Genomic DNA, 22399 nt, shown 5'->3' on the forward strand with positions numbered 1-22399 from the left:
AGTTACAAACGAGCTGCTGATGTCTGTGGATTCGAGGGATTGTGCGGTGCTGATACTGTTAGATCTTAGTGCCGCTTTTGACACCATAGATCACTGTGTCCTGTTAGACCACGTTCAACATTGGGTTGGCATTACAGGTACAGTACTGAAACGGTTCTCACCTTTATGGATTCTAGAACCTTTTCTGTTTCTTTTATAAATCATCAACTGTTTCAGCTCCTCTTCTGTAAGGTGTTCCACAAGGTTCTGTACTTAGCTGCGTCCTGTTTTCGTTATATATGTTGCCTTTAAGCCACTTAATAACAAAATACGGAGTTTCTTATCACTGTTATGCTGATGACACACAGTTTTATTTGCCCTTTAAATTTGGAAATCCAGACTCGTTGCAACCCTTATTAGATCGTCTATGTGATTTAAAAAAATGGATAGCTACAAAAATTTTTTTTTATTTAAACGAGTCCAAGACTGAGCTATTATTATTTGGATCGCCAATGTCTGTTGAAATTCTAACCCCCGCCCTGGGACCACTGTCACTGTAAATCAGATTTAGATTTAAAATTTGAGGAGCAAATATCAGCATTGGTGAAGTCGAAGCGCCACAATATACAAATGATTGATTCACCCATACAGTCCTCAGAGAGACTTAGATCATCTGATCAACTCTTGCTTACAATACCAAAAAGTCGTTTAAGAAGGAGAGGTGACCGTGCTCTCTCTGTGGCTGGTCCCACACTTTGGAACAAGTATTGAAATTTTTTAATCGAACTTAAAACCGTGTCTGTTTACCGAGGCTTTTAAACGTGTTATAGTGGTGTGTATTGGTAATTTGATGGTTCTTTTTTTTCTACTTTTTCGTAGATTTTTACTATGTAAAGCATTTTGGTCGACCATCGGTTGTTTTAAATGTGCTATATAAATAAAATAACTTATAAGCATTTTCTTGGAATTTCGTCACTAGGAGCAACTTTTAAGCTTTGTGAACCCGGGCCCTGATCATTAAGAGACGAGCTGAATCAGCTGCCTTTGAGCAGAAGAGTCAATAAGGATCTCACACAGGACTGGAGTTAAACTCTCCTGCTGTAGAGGAACATAAAGCTCCAGAGGATCCAATAACTGCTGGGGTGGAGGTGAAGGCAGATACCCCCCACCCCCACCCCCCCTCCCCCTCCTATACATGGAGTGTAATAAACATTTCTATATAACTGGTTCTGTATGATGAGCTCATCTGAGACCCCAATAGAACCAGAGTGTGTGTGAGTGAGAATGTACGGTGTGTGTGTAGAATGTGTGTGTTCTCTCCCATTAAACCAGAAACACATCAGAGGCTCGTCAAGAGACACAAAAAGTCTGCAGGACAACCATGTGAGGACAAACCTACAGTCGATTTCTTTATAAGGTTCGAAGACAGAGGACCCGACAGAACCCGAGAGGACCCCGAGAGGACCCCGAGAGGACCCCGAGAGGACCCCGACAGAACCCCGACAGAACCCCGACAGAACCCCGACAGAACCCGAGCGGCTTTAAGGCAGAAAGTCATAGAAACAGACAGTTTTATTTATCAGTTTACTGACAGATTTAATATTCACTACATCACGTGGAGAAATGATTAGATTTATGTTTAACATACTGTCTCCTGTAAAGTCTAGACTGAGACTGAGACTGAGACAGAGAAAAAGAGAGAGAGACAGACAGGTATAAACAATGTGTAAGTTCAGGAATGAATAAATGTACACAGTGATGCTCCGACACCAGACTTTATTATGATGGTTAGTTTTACACACACACACACACACACACACACACACACACACACACACAATGTATAAAATGATGTGTAGTTTATATAGATGTATAAAGGCACATAAACGCTCTATAACGCCATAACGATTGTACTTCCTGTAAACACGACTCACAAGCTGATCTAATGCAGAATAAACTGTGTAGAAATCTAACTAATGGTTTAACACACACACACACACACACCTCACACATGCCAGGCTGGGGGAGCACCAGTGACTGTGTGTGTGTGTGCGTGTGCGTGCGTGTCCGCTGGTGTGTATCGGTGTGTGTACACTCAATCACTTCCTCCACACAGCTTTAGTAGGAGCTTCTTATAGTCACCAGAGGTGTCACCCTGCAAACACACACACACACACACACACACACACAATTAGTTCACTCATTTAAAAAAATTATTTTCGCATATGTGTGAATGAGGGGTGAGTGTGTGTGTGTGTGTGTGTGTGTACTCACTGAGATGTCGTTGTAGAGGGATTTGCCGTAGGTGCGCACGTACTCCTGTCTGATGTCCAACATGTCGATCTCAGAGCGACTCACCATGATACGGATCAGAGTACGGTCCTTAGTCCCCATCCCCTACAGACAGACAGAAAGAAAAATAAGACTGACATACGGAATGATACAGACACATGGAAATAAAGACAAATGAAAGAAAGACTGATGACAGACGGTAGACAGAGACAGACAGACGGAGGTTTTGCAAAGACAGACAGCGTGTGACTGCACAACGTCTTTATTAATTCCCTTTTTCACGTTTCCTGCAATGGTTTGATTACATAAACAAAAACAGCCATATATGCAGCGAAGTGCAATTAATATTCCCCAAAATCAGGAACGTTTTGATAATAAACAATATAAAATGATACGGGGTCAAGGGGGCGTGCCCAAATGAAGCCTCTCTTCAAGGTGTGTGTCGGTTCTCTGAGAGTCAAGAATTTTTGTTTTGCCTTCGGCAATGAACTTCACATTTACTTCCTATTTAAAATAAAGGAAAACGTACAAAATCTTTTGGCTTGAGATGTTACGTTCCAGTTGCTACACAAAATGTGTCCACTAGATGGCAGAACAATGAGTCCTGGAGCTTCAAGAAATGAAGCTGAGCTTTTGGTGAAACTGTTGGCGGGAAGCCTCGACACCTACATAAGGCATGATCTCATCATCACTACTACACACACACACACACACACACAGCAGATGTTCCATACTGTAAACTGATGGAGTGAAGGGAACCTTTAATTACAACTTACAAGATCAACACAGTGAAATGAGGAACATCAGCTTGTTTAAACTCTGTGACTTTGTTCTATTAGTTCTGCTGACTTTTTGAATGTAAATCTTTTTGTCTTTGGGCTGTTCCCTTTCAGGGGTCACCACAGCGAATCATTTGCCTCCATCTAACCCTATCCTCTGCATCCTCTTCTCTTACACCAACTAACCTCAATGGCCAGGGGTAGCTCAGTGGTTAAGGCATTGGACTACGGTTCGGAAGATCCCAGGTTCAAACCCCACAACCACTTGAGCGCGGCCCTTAACCCTCAACTGCTCAGATGTGTAATGAGATAAAAATGTAAGTCGCTCTGGATAAGAGTGTCTGCCAAATGCCTAAATGTAAATGTCCTCTCTCACTGCATCCATAAATCTCCTCTTTGGTCTTCCTCTAGACCTCCTGCCTGGCAGTTCCAACCTCAGCATCCTTCTACCGATATATTCACCATCTCTCCTCTGAACATGTCCAAACCACCTCAATCTGGCCTCTCTTACTTTATCTCAAAAACATCTAACGTGGGTTGTCCCTCTGATGAACTCATTCTTGATCCTATCCATCCTTGTCACTCCCAAGGAGAACCCCAACATCTTTATCTCTGCTCCCTCCAACTCTCATTCTCACTGAAACTCTTTTATCACACAACACACCTGACACTTTTCTCCACCCATTCCAACCTGCCTGTACCCGCCTCTTCACCTCCTTTCCACACTCTCCGTTGCTCTGGCCTGTTGACCCCAAGTCCTGCAGCTTCTTTACCTCTGCTCCCTGTAGCCTCACCGTTCCACTTAGGTTCCTCTCATTCACACACATGTATTCTGTCTTGCTGCTTTCCAGAACGTACCTCCACCTTTCTAGATTTTTCTCCACCACAATTTGTCCTTCCTGTTCTGACGACCAAACCTGCCCATCACATTCTCATCACCTCTAGGGGTGATCATCATCTCATCTAACTCACTCCAGAATTTCTCCTTCTCTTCTATTCAATTTAATTTTATTTGTATAGCGCTTTTAACAACAGTCACTGTCACAAAGCTGCTTTACACAATCAAAAGAAATATTTAAGTGTGTATGGAATGTGTGTGTGTGTGAATCAGAATGATCAGATCGTCCCTGATGAACGAGCCGAGGGTGACGGTGCTGAGGGAAAAACTCCCTGAGATGGTAATAGGAAGAAACCTTGAGAGGAACCAGACTCAACAGGGAACCCATCCTCATCTGGGTGATAACGGATAGCAGGGATTGATCTGCACTCATACTGTTCTAATTCACATCCTACCTGTGAGACATGACCACCAACACTGAACTTCACACCTTCAAATTTCAGCTTCAGACTCGACTTCAACCTGTCTGATACATTTTCACCTCCAGAACATTCCTTACCAACTCCGCTTTCAGGATAACTCCTTCTCCATTTCTTCTTTCTGTCCACATCACAGTAAATCAACTGGAACCCTGCTCCTAATCTTCTAACCTTGATATCCTTCCACCTGGTCTCCTGGACACACTATTTTCACCTTCCTTCTCTGTCAAAGTCCCAACATTCAGAGTCCATCCTGTCTCTCCTAAACTCTCGCCTTCCTCCTCTCCTCACGTGACCAACGGTAGCCGATTTCCACCAGCACCCTGTAGGTCAACAGCACCGGTGCCGGTCGTTATTAACCCGGGTCGCAACCGATCCGGTAGGGATGTCCTGTTAATGATTCGCATTCACTCGCACGCAGACCTGTGCTCACAAAAACTGATTTTCTGAAATAAAAAGGGGCGGAGCTACATCCTCAGGGAGATGAGAAGCGTCTCTCAGCACAGAGACATCAGAGACGGAGAGACAAGAACCAGACCAGCTGTGGAGGACGAGGACGTGTTCGTTACCTTCAAAGACTTGTGGAGTCTCTCAGCGAAGAAAGCAGGTGTGTTCCTGACACACTTCACTAGAAAACACACACACACACACACACACAAACACATTATAAACACACAGTGCTTAAGTGCACCACCTTACACTTATGCACCCCGCTCTACCCCCCCCCCCCCCCACCCCCCCCTTTCTCTCTCTCACAAACACACACACACACACACACACACCCATGAAAAATGTGGCACAAATAATTTGAATAGCTTATCAGTTCAATTTGAATATGCAAATGAGGCACACACCCACTGAGACCATGCCATGCTCCAGATCTCCGTGCATCTCACCGCAGATACTCTTCACAATGTCCTTACCACACATCTGCTGGTACTCAACAAACACTAAACACACACACACACATCAATTATTAGCATGAAATTTATGAATAAATTATGAATAATAAATAAATAAATTATGAATTAATTTAAAAACACATTGCATTGTGCAGTATTGTAATACTATTATACAGTTGTTGTTTTGTGTTGTGTAGAATTGTTTATTACTGTTATACAATCGCTGTGTTGTGTTGTGTTGTTGTGTTGTGTTTTGTGTGTTGTTGTGTGTTGTGTTGTTGTGTTGTGTACCTTGTCGCAGGTGTGGTTTGCTGCGTGCACACAGAATGGCATTGAACTGAGACTCGTCTGTCCCGAGTTTCTTCTCTCCTGCATTGTAGAGGGCCTAAAATATTCACACACACACACACACACACATACACACACACACACTTAAAGGACTGGCTTTGTGAGATGTAATGAGTGAGATGTAAGTCGTAATGAATGTATATGAGTTTCTCAGGAACACCACACTAATGCAGAGCAGAGCCTCGGGTCTTCGTGACCTCCCGTGACCTCCCGTGACCTCCCGTGACCTCCCGTGACCTCCCACTCTGTGTCGTTATCATTTAGAGACGATTCAGTTACGTGTCCTGATCCATGCACCGACTCCAAAATCTTTTTTTTTTCTTCTTACGTTTATGAGAGAGACGCACCGCTTGATCAGCCGACCGGAATCGGCTGGTTTTCAGTTTGATCAGACATGACCAATCACGCTGGACTGGACCGGGTCTGTACCGAGCGCTCGACCTTCTCACACACATTAAGAGTGTCTGATCTGCATTTTTCTCTTAACGCTGTGATTAGTGCCACACCCACTCATTACACACACCTACACCATTCTCACAACACCACAAATAGAAGCGAGTGTACGTTGGAAGCCGCGTGTGCCCACATGCCCTCAACTGATCAGCACGCGCGCGCTGTCAGGTCCAGTTTTGAGACTTTGGAGGCGTTTAAGGCAGTAAAATTTCCCCACTATGGGAAGAATAAAGTTATATATTTTTTAATCCTACAGGCGGCGCTCTCTGTACTAGTCACTCATCCCGTGTGGTCGGAGTGAAGTTTGTTTAGAAATAATAATTCTGGCAGATGATGTAACAGATACGCGCTGCTCAGTAACAATGTAGCTTTTTGTTTGATTTAATTTGAAGTTAGTTAGTAGTGTTTAAATGCTGCGTTTGGGTTAAAAGTGAGTGAACTAATGTTATAAGGAACACACTATATTTACAGTAATTATTTATTCATATCAAATATTAACACAATGGTGAAACGTATAGAGGGGAGTTTTATTAGAACCAGCAGTGTGGTGATAATACGGGGTCAGAGGTCACCGCTGAGCCCCAACATCATCACTGCAGCTTTATCAGCAACACACTCATGATGCTAACATGATTAGCATGTTGCTAGCATTAGGCTAACTATATTAGCATGTTGCTAGCAACATCATTAGCATGTCACTAACATGATGCTAACATGATTAGCATGTTGCTAACTACATAAACATGTTGCTAGCAACATTATTAGCATGTCGCTACCATGATGCTAGCGTGATTAGCATGTTGCTAGCATGACTCCAATGCTTTGTCACGGCAAGCACCACTCTCATATTGTTCAGAAGATTTACGCTCTCTAAGTCCCTGTGAACGAGCTGTTGCTATGGAGACGATAACGTAACAGAGCGAGCGCATTAATATAAACCTGCGCTACCGTCAGGGCCGCTGTTACAGAGAACTAATCAACCACATGAGGTGTTGTCTCACCTGAGCGTCCTGCTTGGCCATAGAGATGTCCACGTTCTCCCTCTCGTCTCGATTTCCCTAAAACACAGAGAGACGAGGAGAAACAGCATTACCCATCATGCACTTCTCTTCATTATACAGGTGTGTGAATGGTCCCCGCCCACAGCGTGACGAGTCTGACCTGGCACAGAGAGATCAGCAGCCTGCGGAAGTGACCCGAGCAGTCATGGGTGATGGCGTCCTCTAGAGTTTTGCCGTATTCTGTAAAACACACAAATGTCTTTATTGTCTCTCCACACACACACACACACACACACACACACACACACACACACACACGAAGAATATCTGCACATGTCAAAGTTATTTCAGTGGTTCAGCCACAACAGCAGTAGGTTCAACTTTTTCCTCAACTGGAGCCGTGACGCTGACGCGAGGAGAATAGATTCTACTTTGGGTATTACAAGACAAACCTGAAGTAAATGTGTGTGTGTGTGTGTGTGTGTGTGTGTTTCCTTGAAAATATGGTGCTCTAACCAGACAACATTAAACATTAGGCTTTATGTAATAATAAACTTAATCCAGTCTGAGATTATTACATAAACATTTAAGAACAAATTAGTCAGTTCCCATCAGGCTTTAGGAAAGTGAGACAGGTGCAGACACAGACATACAGACATACAGACATGCAGACATGCAGACACAGACATAGACATAGACACAGACATACAGACGTGCAGGCGGACACTCACCTGCTTTATAAATACGGTTGATCTCCTGAATCTCAGCATTGTTGCGAGATGATAGAATCTCAATCAGACATGCTTCATCTGTCCCTGCACCCTGTTTAAACACACAAACACACACACACACACACACACACACAGACAAAGTTGCTGTCATGCATGTCAGAGCTTTGGATCACTCAGTAACTCAAGAGCTATGTAAAGAAAAAAAGACATTTCATAAACTCCTGTCTCCCACAAACCCCCGTCTCCGCACCCCTAAACCCCACCCCCATGTCTCTGCAACAGTCATCCACGTCTCCGCCCCCCAAAAACCCCTTATACCCACACCCCAAACCACATCCCCTGTAACCCCGTACCCTGTCTCCACCTTGTCTCTCCAATCTCTACACCTCTTATGCCCCGTCTCCACACCTTCAACCCTCCATCTGTAACGCTTCTAATGCCCCATGTCTAAAGTCCTCACACACACACACACACACACACACACACACACACACACAGTAACAGTATAAGGTAATGGACACTCACGGCGATAGCGTGGTGGAGCTCGTAGGCGTCGTACTCGCATGGGCTCTTCAACATCGCCAGCACAAGGTCCTCAAAATTCCCTGAGATCTCTGACTTCAAATCATGGATCAGATCCTGAAGAGAACACAGACGGGGAGGAGGACAAGAAGAGAGACGTTAAACCTCGTAGTCCTGAGGAGATGAGGACCTGCTGTGCACCGCCTCTGCTCGACTACAGCAGGATCTATTCACTGAGCTTCACTTCTCACCTTCCCATAAGTGGTCTTGTAAGCCTTGACCATCGGCACACGCTGCTTGTTGGAGCGGTTCCCTAGCAACTCGATGATGGCGTTCTCATCAGTGCCTACACATCAACAACAAAAAACAAGTCAACAACCTGAGACACAAACAAACAACCAACCAAACAATAATGTAACCTATGCCACGATGCACACTTTAAGCTAAGATTCATTTCTAAGCAGATGCTCATACGACACCGGGTCGGTGTAACAGTCAGCGATGAAGCTAGAACTGAGAGGAGGAGATTACACTCTGAGGGTTCCACTTAGAACCACTCCCAGACAGAGAACCCCATACTGATGTGAAGATTTAAAAAGAACAGAAACCAAGCGGTGTCACTGTCTCACCGAAGCCCTTCATGGCCTTGCGGAGAACCTCGACATCTCGGAGCGGGTCGGCACCGGGGGCGTCCTTTATGGTGCCGCGAAATCCACGCTGTAAAACAAACAGATCAAAGGATCAGAACATTGTACCAGGGAACAGCACCGAGACTCTACACAGTGTTGTTATGTCCAATAAGAGACACTTAGGACTGGGAGTTTATTATTTTATCCAAAGTCTTCAGTACTGATCGGAGAGTGTGATGTCACAGCGGCGGGAGCAACCGACACGCATCGTTTAAAACCATTAAACCTTAAAAATAGGGCTAGATGGGGAAAAGTCAGGGTGTGTATCTCTGCCCAAAGCAATCCAACACACACCAAATACATTTACACACACACCAAATACATTCACACAGCAAAACGTTCAACACGATATCATTTACAGCTGATGCACTTTAAGTGACGATGTGGTCTGGGACGACTCGGAGACACATAAGAGAATGAGATGCGGTGATGGAGATTAGAGAGAGTCAGAACTTTTGGATCTTACGTTAATAGCAGGTGCTACAGGTGCCCCTGGTGCTGCAGGTCCAGCTGGTCCAGCAGGTCCAACTGGTCCAGCTGGTCCACCAAAGCCAGGCATGCTGGGATACGAGGGGTTTGGGGCAGGAGCACCTCCAGGGTAACCGGGCATGGGTTGTTGCCCTGGCATCTGACCTCCAGGATACCCCTGTGGCATCCCTCCTGCAGGCTGCACACGATACACATATATATAGTATAAGACCTTCATCCATACATCATGTGAATTTGCTATTAACTAACACACTATTGATCAAAGCCAGGGGTACTTACAGCTCCAAAGCCGGGCTGCCCTCCCCATCCACCTGTAACCACAAAAAGATCACCGTTATCGGTGTTCCACACCACCACAACCCCTACATCATCCTGAACACCTCCTGGCTGTTACCTTGGGGCATGCCGGGGAAACCTCCAGACTGATCCTGAGGGAATCCAGGGTACCCGGGGTAACCACCTCCCTGAGCGGGGTAGCCGGGGTAACCACCTGGCTGTTGTGGAGGGAATCCACCCCCTGCTGGGAAACCGCCCGCCTGCGGAGGGTACCCAGGGTACCCACCCTGCTGCTGCTGAGGAGGGTAACCAGCCCCACCCTGCTGCTGTGGAGGATAACCACCACCCTGAGGTGGGTAACCAGGGTAACCGGGGTAACTCATTCTGGCAAACTCTGAAAGAGAGAAAGATATTAATTAGGCTTTGAAACAGATTTTATGCTCCATTTGAAAACATACCTACATACCATACACAGCCCCGCCCACATAACTCCCCCCACATAACTCCACCTAAACATCATACATAACCCCACCCACATAATCCCACCCACATAACCCCGCCTACATAACCCCACCTACACTCCATACATAGCCCCGCTCATAGCTCCACCCACATAACCCATCTACATAACCTGGCCAAAGCTTTCCTAACCCTGCCTAAATAACTCCGCCCACTTCCACATCAAAGATTTATTTAGAATAAAACAAGCGACACCAGATTGGCGATTATTCTCACATAATCAGGATTTACAGGTGCAGGACTGGAAAAGACTGTCTGTGTCTCTCTCTCACACACACACACACACACACACACACACACACACACACACAGTGTGTACACAGACATTTCTCAATATTCCCCACACAAAGGGCTGGTTATTGGCTTGTGTGTGTGTGTGTGTGTGTGTGTGTGTGTGTGTGTGTGTGTGTGTGTGTGTTAGAGCAGGTAAACATGACCATGGCTCTTTACATGTTTACAGAATGAGGAACACACCCCGACCTTCACACCTGCGCAGAAGAACAGACACACACAGAAGAACGAGTGCAATAAAAGATAAACAGAAACAAAAAAACCCCCCAAAAAAACAGCTGTAGTTTCTCCTACATTTCAGTTAAATGTTCAGGCGCTCCTCCTGTACAAGGACATTAAAAGTTATTCAAATTTATAACGTGAACAAAAGTTCTTGTTTTTGTTCATTCTGGTCATCAGAAGTGAAGATCAAACTCACAATCGTCCTCATTCATTCATCTCCCAATAAAGCTGTGTTTAAAGGTTGTACGGTTGGGAGACGTTACTGCTGACAAAAAGACAGGAAGCAGAGCTGGAGGGAGGGACAAGAATGGACAGGATTAGGAGTGAGTCTATTGGAGGGACAGTGCAGGTAGGACGGTTTGAGGACAGAGAGAGGCCGGATTGAGAAGGTTTGGACGTGTGAGGAGGGGGGATGAGGGGTGTATCAGGAGGGGTGTGTTAGAGATGGAGAAGAGGAAGGACCATGAGGAGGGTCGTGGATGTGGTGAGGGAGGACATGTGGGAGACAGCCGGAAGGAGAAGTGAATGCTTTGTAGTCGTTTTCTTTTCTTCATATTCCTCAAAACACTCCACTCAGACTCACGGCACGTCTGCTTCCCCATCACACACACACACACACACACACACACACACACAAACCTTTATTAAAGGCGATGCTTACGCAGCTGAAAATGATCAACTAATGACTAAATGATGACAACAGCGCCCCCTGGGTGTGGTCAGCAATGGAACCCAGCAACACACGCACGCATCCTGAGGTTAATGGACGCCAATACATTTGCCTCATGTTTTGAAATATCTTTAACGTTGTTAATATGAAAAGACTGCATTTAAAAATGTGAACTAACACACACTCATACACACTCACACACACACAGTGTGTACCCAGTCATTTTTATCAAACAAAAAAAAAAAGAAAAGAAAAAAGCTGTAAAGGCCAGTGTGTAGTCTGTGTATCAATTCCGTGAGAACTCCGTGAGAACTCCATCAGGTCGCTCACGGGTCACACTAATGAGTCGGATTTATGTAAATTTATGCAAATTCAAAAGTAAAACTAAGGACATGAATATGTTTTACGATTAAATACGTCCCTGGCGTTGCAGTTCTCTGGTGTGTGATGTGCTACAGTGTGTGTGTGTGTGTGTGCTTGCTGGATTCCAGCTCCACCCCTGATGACCCTGAACCTCGTTCCTGTCCAAAGTGATTTGCGTGTGTGTGATTTACACAAGTCCTGATTCATGATCTGTTTACTTACTGTACATTTATATTCACCCTGTGTTTGCATAAAACCAAAAAACCCCTCGGACGTTGTGAAAGACGCGAGGATCGGCCTGTACACGCCTCGCCGCGGCCGGGTAGTAACGCCGCAACACTGCAGTGTCGCAAACTGTGCTGCAAGACTGTGGGTTTGTGTTTCCATGCGGTGTGTATGTGAGTGTGTGTGTGTGTGTGTGTGTGTGTGTGTGTGGGGGGGGGGGGGGGGGGGGGGGGGGGGGCATGTGTTTCACGTCCTGCACACGGATTCGTAGTGAAAGTTGTTTAAACTGGTTTATCAAGTTAGACTGGTCCATCAGGGTGAAGGGCTTCCCTCTTTATACAACTGAAACACAACACACCGACTCACAACACACCGACTCACATCACCACCTGACGAGTTATAATCTCACTGACTCTGAAATGCTTAAATTCTTCATTTGCTTTAAATTAACCTTGCTTGTTTGGATTGGGTTTAATAAACACACAGACACCACGACGACATGAACACAGAGCCTTAGATCACTCAGACTTATAAATAAATAAACTTTATGTATGTAAAATCTTGAAAGGTTCTGTTTATTGTAATAAATCTCCCGGAGTTTAGATTATTGATCATTGACACATTGTTGAATGACTGATGGAATCAAACTGCCTGACTGTTCATTTATTTTAATCTCATTACTGTAATTAAAGGTGTATAATCTAAACCCCGCCTGTAACAGTGAGACAGGTGGGTTAGACGATCCTGATCATGTGCACAAAGCTCCGCCCCCAGGATTTACAGCAGTTTGTTTACAGATTAGAGAGTCTCTAAAATAATTAAAAGGATTCACATTTAAGCATAAACAAGAATCCTGGACTGGAAATCAGCTTTTCAGACGGGTTTCTCAGCCACATATAACAGATGTGTCCTGATGTTGTGGGTTTCTATACCATTAATATTCTTTAAGAAAAAACAGGTACTGCAGGTGTCGCAAATTATTTAACACACACTACTGTTCAAAAGTTTTAGGTCACTCTCTAACTCCATGATGGTTCCTGATGTTTATTTCTTTCTACATTGTAAAGGAATTTAATCTCCTTTGAACAGTTAATGGTGAGATGTTTCTGCTACTTCTGCTCTGTAAAGACTTCATAACGCCTCTAATCTCAGGTGCTGGTTGTTAATTGGTCATTTTTCAGGCTGATAACTCTAAATGAACTTCTCGTCTGAGACAGAGGTAGGTTTTGGTCTCGCCCTCCTGGGACGGCCTTCATGAGAGACAGTTTCATTATGGTGCTTGACAGATTTTGCAAATGCACTTGACACAATACTGTTCTTGCAAGAACTATTACAGAAAGGCTGACCTCTGTGTCTTAAAATAACAACTAAGTGGTGTTTTTCTTGTTGTTACGTAATGACCTAATCCCATATGTGTTATTTTATAGTTTTGAAATCCCCAGTATTGTTGTAGAATGTAGAAAATAAATCACGAGACAAAAAAAAAGACATTTGCAAGTGACCCAAACCTTTTGAACGGTAGTGTGTATATATCTAAAAGTCGACAACTCTACAATTGAAACAAATCAGAGTAATAAGTATAAACATGGAGCATCAAAGCATCAGTTTATTATTTCAAGAATTTTAGGCCTATTTTAAGATTAACACAGTTATAATAATGCAACGTGTCTAAAAACACTAACATGTAGTGTTCACACAGATTACAGCCACATTCTAATGCAGGAGATAAACACGATAAGGACAAAATGATCAAAAAGAAAACAGAAAACTTTGAACCTTGCTCATGGGTGCGAACCGACTCACTTATGAAGAGCCGAATGAGAGGAACCGACTCACTTATGAAGGGCTGAATAAGAGGAACCGACTCACTTATGAAGGGCTGAATAAATGGAACCGACTCACTTATGAAGAGCCGAATGAGAGGAACCGAATCGCGTATAGAGAGCCGAATAAGAGGAACCGACTCCTCCTAGGATTCACTCGACACTACTGCAAAATCACGAGATGTCGCAGCGAGACGGTACAAACCCAAAGACGGGACGGTTCTCCTGGAGATTGTGCGTGTGTGTGTGTGTGTGTGTGTGTGAGAAAGAGCAGGGCCCCCACATGACATCAATTACTGCATTACATAATCACCCCGAGACAATTCCAGGAAATTCACCAAACACACACACACACACACACACACACACAGCCCCGTCACTCCCCGGATTAAAGAGTCGCAGAAGTTTTTTTCTCTCTATAATAAATATAAAGTGACTTATGTCGGGGTGAGCGCGCGCTGACCGGGAGTAACCCCGGAGTCCCCCCACGGCCCCCCCACGGCCCCCCCGCGGTGTAATAAACAGATAAATAAATATAAAAGACGGAGAGACTTACAGAGAAGCGAAGAGAAGCTGGAGCAGGAAGTCAGTGTGTGTGTGTGTGTGTGTATGTTTCTGATTTGCCTGCACTCACACACGCACGCGCAATAGGGTGTGTCCTAGAAACTAATGACGTCACCACATAGGTATTTTCCTTTACATTTGCAGTGTGTTTATGGGGCCACGCCCTACACCCCCCCCCCCCCCCTATAACACGCTTTACACTGGGTTAATGAGTCACACTCAGGGTCACATGTGACTCTAATGATTATGGAAGTGACAATAGTTCATTATTATTAAAACTAAATGATGAGATTATGGTAACAATATAATATTTTATTCCATTTGCAATTTAATTCTTGAAATTAATAATGTCTTTATTGAAACTTAAAAAAACTTGCAACGAGAAATCTGTTAAACCAGGGAATGTGTGTGTGTGAGTGTGTGTGTGTGTGTGAGAGAGAGAGAGGCGCATGATGCTTATGAGTCAGGATTAGTTGATTAATTGACTTGGCAGTATGGTGATGTTAGTTTTTATATATAGAAATCATAATAGCACAAGTGTGTGTATGCGATGAGTGGGCGTGGCTTACAGACTATGCAAGTGTGAGTGATGTGGATGTGTGATGATTAGAACATGGATGGATCTTTGAAAGTTCTACTGTCACTCCTATCCCAGGATACTTTGGGCACGAGGCAGGATACACCCTGGACAGGGCACACACACACACACATATACACACACACACACACATTACTGGCAATTTGGGAACATCAATAAGTCTAATCTGCATGTCTTTGGACTGTGGGAGAAAACCGGAGTACCCAGAGGAAACCCACCAAGCACAGGGAGAACCTCCACGCACCCCGAGGTGGGCATTGAACCCGGATCTTTGAGGTGCAGGACCACAGTGCTAACCACTACACCACCATGGGTACGTCTGATCACATTCATGGTCAAACACGGTGTGTGTTATATACAAACCTGGACCGGCACTGAAAGCCTCTAACATAACTGTGCTTTGGTTCCGATCAGATCGGACGTCCCTCCCAGACACTCATGCTGTACTGTTGTTACCCGTGTGAGTGTTACGGTGCCCTGCTAGAACTATGGAGTCTTCAGTGGGGGAAACTCCAACATACCACGACTGAACTGTGGACTATGAATGTGCCGACGCTGTTCTGTGAATCCCGTCCCTCTCTAGGGGGTTGTGGTGAGACCGACCCCATCGACCCCACCGACCCAAAATCTCTCCAGCTCCAGAGAGGTGATGTCACTGTAGACAGTGATGGGAACCACAACTCAATCTGCCTGACCTCTGTCTCCGACTGCCCCAGAATCCACACTGCACCAGACCCTGAATGGAGGACGGGCTCGTTTTGGGACTAAATTTGTAACGTGGGTGTGGCTCTGAGTTTATAAATGCTTCCTGAAATGTAGGCAGCGTGAGGAGAATGTGGCTCAAAGATTAGATGTGGTTACTGTGAGCATGAATTCTGAGTGTCTATGAGTGGGTTAAAGGTTATACTGCAAGAAATGGGCGTGTCCGTGTTCAGGTATGGGCATGTAGTCATTCGCCTAAAGAAAATGTGTGTGTGTGTGTGTGTGAGGGAGAGAGATAGAGAGATATATAATAAGAGATATATAAATATAAACCCACCCTGTAATATCTCTGTGTGCTAAACATTAGTGTGTGTACAACCTGACTGACAGGACAATGTATAAAAATAACAGCCCAACCCACTTCCTTTCACACACACCCTTCACACACACATACACACATATACACATATACACATCCTACATCGCAGGGGGACAACCATAAAGCACAACTAGTTTTACGGGTTTCTGCTTCAAGTCTGAGTGTTTAAGAACTTTATACACGTTCACATCTTATAAAAACTTAAATAATGTTTCTGATTGTGTAAAGCTGCATTGCGACATTGACAATTGTTAAAATCGCTATACAATGTGTGTGTGTGTGTGTGTGTGTATCGATAATGACTTTGCCCGGTCAACTTCTCCACAAAGCAGTAGACAAATGAGGACCAGCACCCGACGCGTCCGCGCTTTACATGAGCCCTCCTCTTCCATGTTAAAATGATAATAAAACATTTTTTTTGTAAGTTTTGTAAGAATTCTTCTCCTAGACTGCGTCCTGTGTGAAAGGCCAGGTCCTAGTGCGCCCCCGTGTGGCACAGAGAGTGTGTCAGTGTGGGTCCTGATTCACACTCCGCTCCTCCTCCTGTTACCTGTAGGATGTTGAAAAATGATTCGATGTGTATTTATTTACATGAATGTTTTAATTATTTATATTTTTGATTAATTTGTTGTTTTTGTGGTAGTGTTAGTAAATACACCAGACCCTGGACTGTGTCACATGGTTCAGGTGGGGTAATACCACGAGTTCCCACAGCGCCGTCTGGTGGTCTGATGTAACCTGACAGCAACGAAAACAACACAGTGTTCCAGAGTGGTGGGACCTCTGGTCAACATTCACACACACATTCACACACACATTCACACACACATTCACACACAGATTCACACACTACGGGCAATCTGCAGGTCTTTGGACTGTGGGAGAAAACCGGAGTACCCAGAGGAAACCCATCAAGCACCAAAAGGAGAACATGCAAAGTCCACACACATCATCATCATCATCATCATCATCATTATCATCACCATAAAGCTGTGTGTCTCACATTCACTTCACTTTTACAGTTTCTCAAATGATGAAATAAAGATGAGTAAATGTAGGAAAGGCTCAGACACGGGTTGGGGTTTCTTCTGTGTAAGAGAGCTGACGTGAGAATAAACCCACAATACACACACACACACACACACACTTCTTTATTTCTTTCACTTTTGCTTCTTATTTTTATTCTTTGTACTTTTTTCTTTAAACTCGGACACCATGGCACAAGTAAATCACAAGGAACACAACACACCGATCTCAACCATAATCTGGAGTAATAAAATCACAAACATCAACATCTCAGACACGACTGATAATCTGGTCACTAATCATCTACTGGAGTGTGTGTCGAGTTCTCTGGGAATTCACACATCAGCCTCCGTTTTAAACTCGAAGAAAAGCCATAGCCACCTACAGGGGACACGGAATCAACTGGGGAATCACTTTAATTCTTGTGTCTGACAGCTTTGCAGGTTACACAACAATCATTCAAAGTGGATTCAACTAAGAGAGAGAGAGAGAGAGAGAGAGAGAGAGAGAGTGAGGTCGATAACCTTAAAGGAAAAACCAGAAAAAGGGTACATCACTACTCCTGATAAATAACAGTTAAATCACTACTACTAAAAAAAAAAAAAACAGCAGTTAAATAAAATTTAAATAAACACAGCAACAGAATTGTTTAACTATTCTTCTAACACAACTAACTAACACATGCTATTCTATTAACCCTTTAAGGACATGTACAGTAATACACAACATCATATTACATTTTTTGTGAATACATGGGAACACTTAATTAACAATCACAGCATGACATGTTACTCTCTCTCTAGTAATAAACACTATAGTGAATATAATAATATCTATAAATTAAATAACAAGTAACTCAATCAAGATTTAAGTGATCAGTCCCTCGTATAAGTAAAGAGTGTGTTATCGTACCATCAGTGTCCCTGAGATGACCCGCGGCCGATGCCCTTCCCTGTCTCACATACAGTACGCTTGTACATGGTGCTTGTATGTTGATGTTCTGTACCTTTGCTCCATTAGTGAGTGTGAGGTGATGCCTACGGTGATGTCATACTCTGATCATGTCACAGTTGATCCTTATCTAATGACTTCAGCTCCATTTCACTTATTTAACTTTACAGTGATGTCTCACACACTCCACAACACCTTCACATCTCAGGTCAAATGCACAGAGAGCCAACACCAGAGGGCGCTACGATACCGCCTGAGTCCAAACAACACTCTCTCTCTTACACACACACTCATCTATACCAATTTATCCTTCATCCTACAGGCTCATGGGCGGAGCCTATCCCAGGAGACCTGGGCACAAGGTGGGGTAGGACCAGGAGGGTGGTGCCAATCCATCACAGAGCACACACACAAACACACATTCACACATTAGGGGCAATTTGGGAACACCGGTTAGCCTCATCTGCAGGTCTTTGCACCGTAGGAGGAAACCGGAATACCCGGACAAAACCCAGCAAGCACAGGGAGGAAATGCACACTCCACACACACACACACACACACACACACATACACAGACCCCGAGGAGGGACTTGGGTGGAATTACCTACGTAGAATTCTGGGAAAGTATTTACATTAATCTACCTGTAAGTTCACAGGTATAAGTCTGATAAAGTGCTGATCTGAGCGGAGTGTAGAGCTGAAACACTGGGGGAAAATCTGTGTGTGATCACAACATACTAATGCATGGGAAGGTCATGAGTGTAAGGAGTCTCCAGTGTGAGAGCTGTGTAACAGTCTAAGTTTACACTGCTTTACCGTCTCTCCATCACATGTGTAACTATAAATAGAGAGCAGCGAGGGAGCGGGAACTCACTCGTATTAGGAACACTCCACGATATTATTAATAACTAAAGAGACTTATTTCCTGAAGAAAATGTGAGTTCTGCTTGCCGTGGGAGCATAGCCATAGCTATGATGTCACAGCTGATGTTGGTCTCATTGTTAAGTCTATGGGGATTTTTGGGGCGGTTAATTGCCCACCCACCCCTTAAAAAAGTCCTAACACCCCCTTCTCGAATAAGCCACACGATTCGACACCTTATTCGTGGGTCTACCACAAACAGTTAGACTAATTACGCACCAAACTTTTGTACAGAAGAAGATAAAAAAGAATAATAAGCCTGCAAGATAACAAGAGTTGTGCTTCAGAAACACCACTAACTACAAAAATATGACATCATCCATTAACATATAGAGAACTGTATATAAAAAAAATGCTGAAGTGTGAGAGAAATAAAACACACAGGGGCATGCTTTTAGAGGAAATGAATCACCTTCAGGCTGGTTAGTGTAACTCCACTTCCTCACAGTGTTGAATCCTGGTGTATTTCAGTGATTTGTGAAAAAAAAAAAAAACACACACAAACAAAGCTGTCTGCAGGTCAGGAGGTTGTGTTAGCTTTTTATTTTGAGTTAAAGTCCAGCTCCAACAGGATTCAGTCCAGATAAAACACCACGTAACCCTGAACACACCCAGCCCACAGTTACACAATAAACACACAATAAACACACAAACACGGTGGAACACGGCCCTCACTGGGGTTCAGATTTACTGAGAAAAACCGATCCAGGATCAGTCGTGGACGTTAGCTTCAGTGAGAGCGCTACAGCCAGGGGGGGGGGGGACACCGTGACAGTGTGTGAAATTAAATTTTAAACTACTCAAGGAGCTAGGATAGGAGGAGTTAACATAAAAAAATGGGGTGGGGGGGATCCCTGAGAATCGCCTTCAGGAAAAAACAAGTATAAACATTCACATTATCATGGAGACTCCAGACCAGATCAACTAATCCAGTTTATTTAATCCAGACTCGGCTCAGATCCAGAACAGCTACATTACTGCAGTTAATTAATCCCACACTAATCTGTGTTATTGCTCTCGTACCTCAACTCAAAACATGTCCCCGTGTCTCAATACAGATTACAACACAAAACACTCTGGATGGGAGGGGGGAAGGGGGGTGAGAGAGGGTGTGTTCTAAACCGTATTGGAGTGAGGTCGATGGCTCAGGTTCTCAATGCTGATGTGATCTTTAGGAAACACACACAAGACTGTGTCTGTATGTGTGTGTGTGTGTGTGTGTGTGTGTGTGTGTGTGTGGTGTGTTAGAAAAACGGTCACTGTGATGAGATTCTCGTGTGTGTGTGTGTGTGTGTTATTTGAGTTCTCCACAGTCGGTGATGATGATCCTCTTGGAGGTTTTCCCTGAGCGAGAGCCGAGCGCCTCCACCTTCTTCACCACCTCCAACCCCTCCTTCACACTGCCGAACACCACATGCTTCCCGTCCAACCTGCGCACACACACACACACACACACACACACACACACACAATTTTAAACATTGCTTACTAAAGAATCACATTTAAGGTCATGATTAAGTGAATTATTTGCAAATGAATCAAACCAGAGTCATATTTAAGATTCATGTCATATTGAATAATATAATTAAACTTTACACCTTAATTCACCAGAAGATTTTCTTTATGAAATTACTTTCATTTTATTACTAAACTTAACTCGTAGTGAAGTTAGAGAACTGACACACTGAATCATTTCCTGATCACTGAATCAGACTGTGTTCAGAGCTTCCATATGACACTGAATCACTTCCTGCAGAACTGAATCACTCAGCAGTGACCTTAAATCTGTTATAAAAGGAAGTCATTATAAACTCTGATATCTAATAATGAACTGTGACCTCCTGCAGGACAGCGAGTGGATGAAATTTCAATCCTGTCACTCACTGAGTCACTGAGTCACTTTTAGACGAATCGAGTCAGTGAAGTCGATGTGAGTCACGCGGGAGAAAAGGTTGTTTTTTTTTTGATAGTCAAAAACATTCAAATCACTGGTTCACCTTGGAACCTGTTTAAACTGCACACACACACACACACACACACACACACACACACACACACACACAGTAACATACCACTCCGTTTTCACAGTGCAGATAAAGAACTGGGAGCCGTTGGTGTTTGGTCCTGCGTTGGCCATAGACAGAATACCTACAGAACACACACACACACACACACACACACACACACACACAGTTTGGTAAAGAAACCACTTGTACACTCCACACTGAGCTCGTTGCTCTTCAGCATGGTCATGTGCTTAGCCACTAATACTGTGTGTGTGTGTGTGTGTGTGTGTGTGTGTGTGTGTGTGTGTGTATGATCTCTCACCAGGCCCAGTGTGTTTCAGTATGAAGTTCTCATCAGGAAACCGCGGACCGTAGATTGACTTCCCTCCTGTACCGTTGTGATGGGTGAAATCACCAGCCTACACACACACACACACACACACACACACACACACACGAGAACTGATGAATAAATCATATATACTCTTTAGCAATTGTTCTACAGAATCCATTGAAACTTCATAATAAATCTATTTCTAAAAACACAAAGTAAACAATATATTATAGGAACAGGATGAGATTTTGCTCCAAAGGCTGAATTTAATTTAATAAATCAAGATAAAAAGATTAATTTTGCTTTGACACGCCCAGACACGCCCCGACACGCCCCGACACGCCCCGACACGCCCATGCAAACAGCAATCAACTTTACAGTAAACACACAGGAACAATAGTGTCTGAGGGCGGAGACAATCACACAGGTGTACAAGTATAACTCATAACACACACACACACACACACACACACACACACACTGGTGCTGTCACGCAGGCGGGAGTCTAGGCCACGCCCCCTCTGAATCAGTGTTTTGGTGTAATAAGAGCAGGGTGTTGGAGCTGAGTCACAGTGTCAGAGCCTTTCTGCTAACCACACACACACACACACACACACACACACACACACACACACACACACACACACACACACACTCATGTGTCTAATCTGTTTATCACGACTGGAGTGCACGCTGTACCCCTCCCTGTGAATGAACTGTTACCATAGAAACCATAACGTAATATAAACCGCCACTACTCTGCCAACTGCTGTTAAAGAGAACTAATCAACACCTTCTGACCCATCAGGACACAAACACATGCACAGTGTGTCCTCTTAGGGACAGGTCTCACCACCTCAGTGTGGACCGATGATATGAACATGGCCGCCATGTGACACGCCCCACACAGGTGTGAGAGGAGCTCATTTCACTGTCAGGAAGAAAAGGGTATTGAAGCGCCAGTTGCCCCTGGGGTAGAGCCCTTTATAACGAGCGGGTGAACCTTTAACCCAGAAACATCTTTT

The 22399-nt window shown here is 44.1% G+C and overlaps 2 protein-coding genes across 3 annotated transcripts in view; both read right to left on the bottom strand.

The window, feature by feature from the left end:
- Positions 1-1519: 1519 nt before the first annotated feature.
- On the bottom strand, positions 1520-14538 carry LOC128541433 (annexin A4-like). The gene is made up of 15 exons (XM_053511846.1): positions 14448-14538; positions 9897-10172; positions 9782-9813; positions 9480-9680; positions 8954-9041; positions 8576-8670; positions 8328-8441; positions 7803-7893; positions 7232-7311; positions 7072-7128; positions 5561-5654; positions 5222-5317; positions 4937-4995; positions 2254-2376; positions 1520-2134 (listed from the first exon to the last, which is right to left on the bottom strand). Exons 2-15 carry the CDS (start codon positions 10159-10161, stop codon positions 2075-2077), a joined length of 1455 nt encoding a protein of 484 aa, XP_053367821.1. The 5' UTR covers positions 10162-10172; positions 14448-14538; the 3' UTR covers positions 1520-2074.
- Positions 14539-19562: 5024 nt separating this feature from the next.
- Positions 19563-22399, bottom strand: part of ppifb (peptidylprolyl isomerase Fb) — a 7796-nt gene continuing 4959 nt past the window's right edge. For both annotated transcript variants that reach the window (XM_053512351.1, XM_053512352.1), the window contains exons 4-6: positions 21363-21459; positions 21107-21182; positions 19563-20464 (exon numbers count right to left, since the gene is read on the bottom strand). In XM_053512351.1, the coding sequence (XP_053368326.1) occupies positions 20329-20464; positions 21107-21182; positions 21363-21459 (309 nt within the window). In that variant the 3' untranslated portion in view covers positions 19563-20328. The remainder of the gene's footprint in view (positions 20465-21106; positions 21183-21362; positions 21460-22399) is intronic.

The sequence above is a fragment of the Clarias gariepinus genome, chromosome 14, assembly GCF_024256425.1.
Source record: "Clarias gariepinus isolate MV-2021 ecotype Netherlands chromosome 14, CGAR_prim_01v2, whole genome shotgun sequence".
Lineage (NCBI taxonomy): Eukaryota > Metazoa > Chordata > Actinopteri > Siluriformes > Clariidae > Clarias > Clarias gariepinus.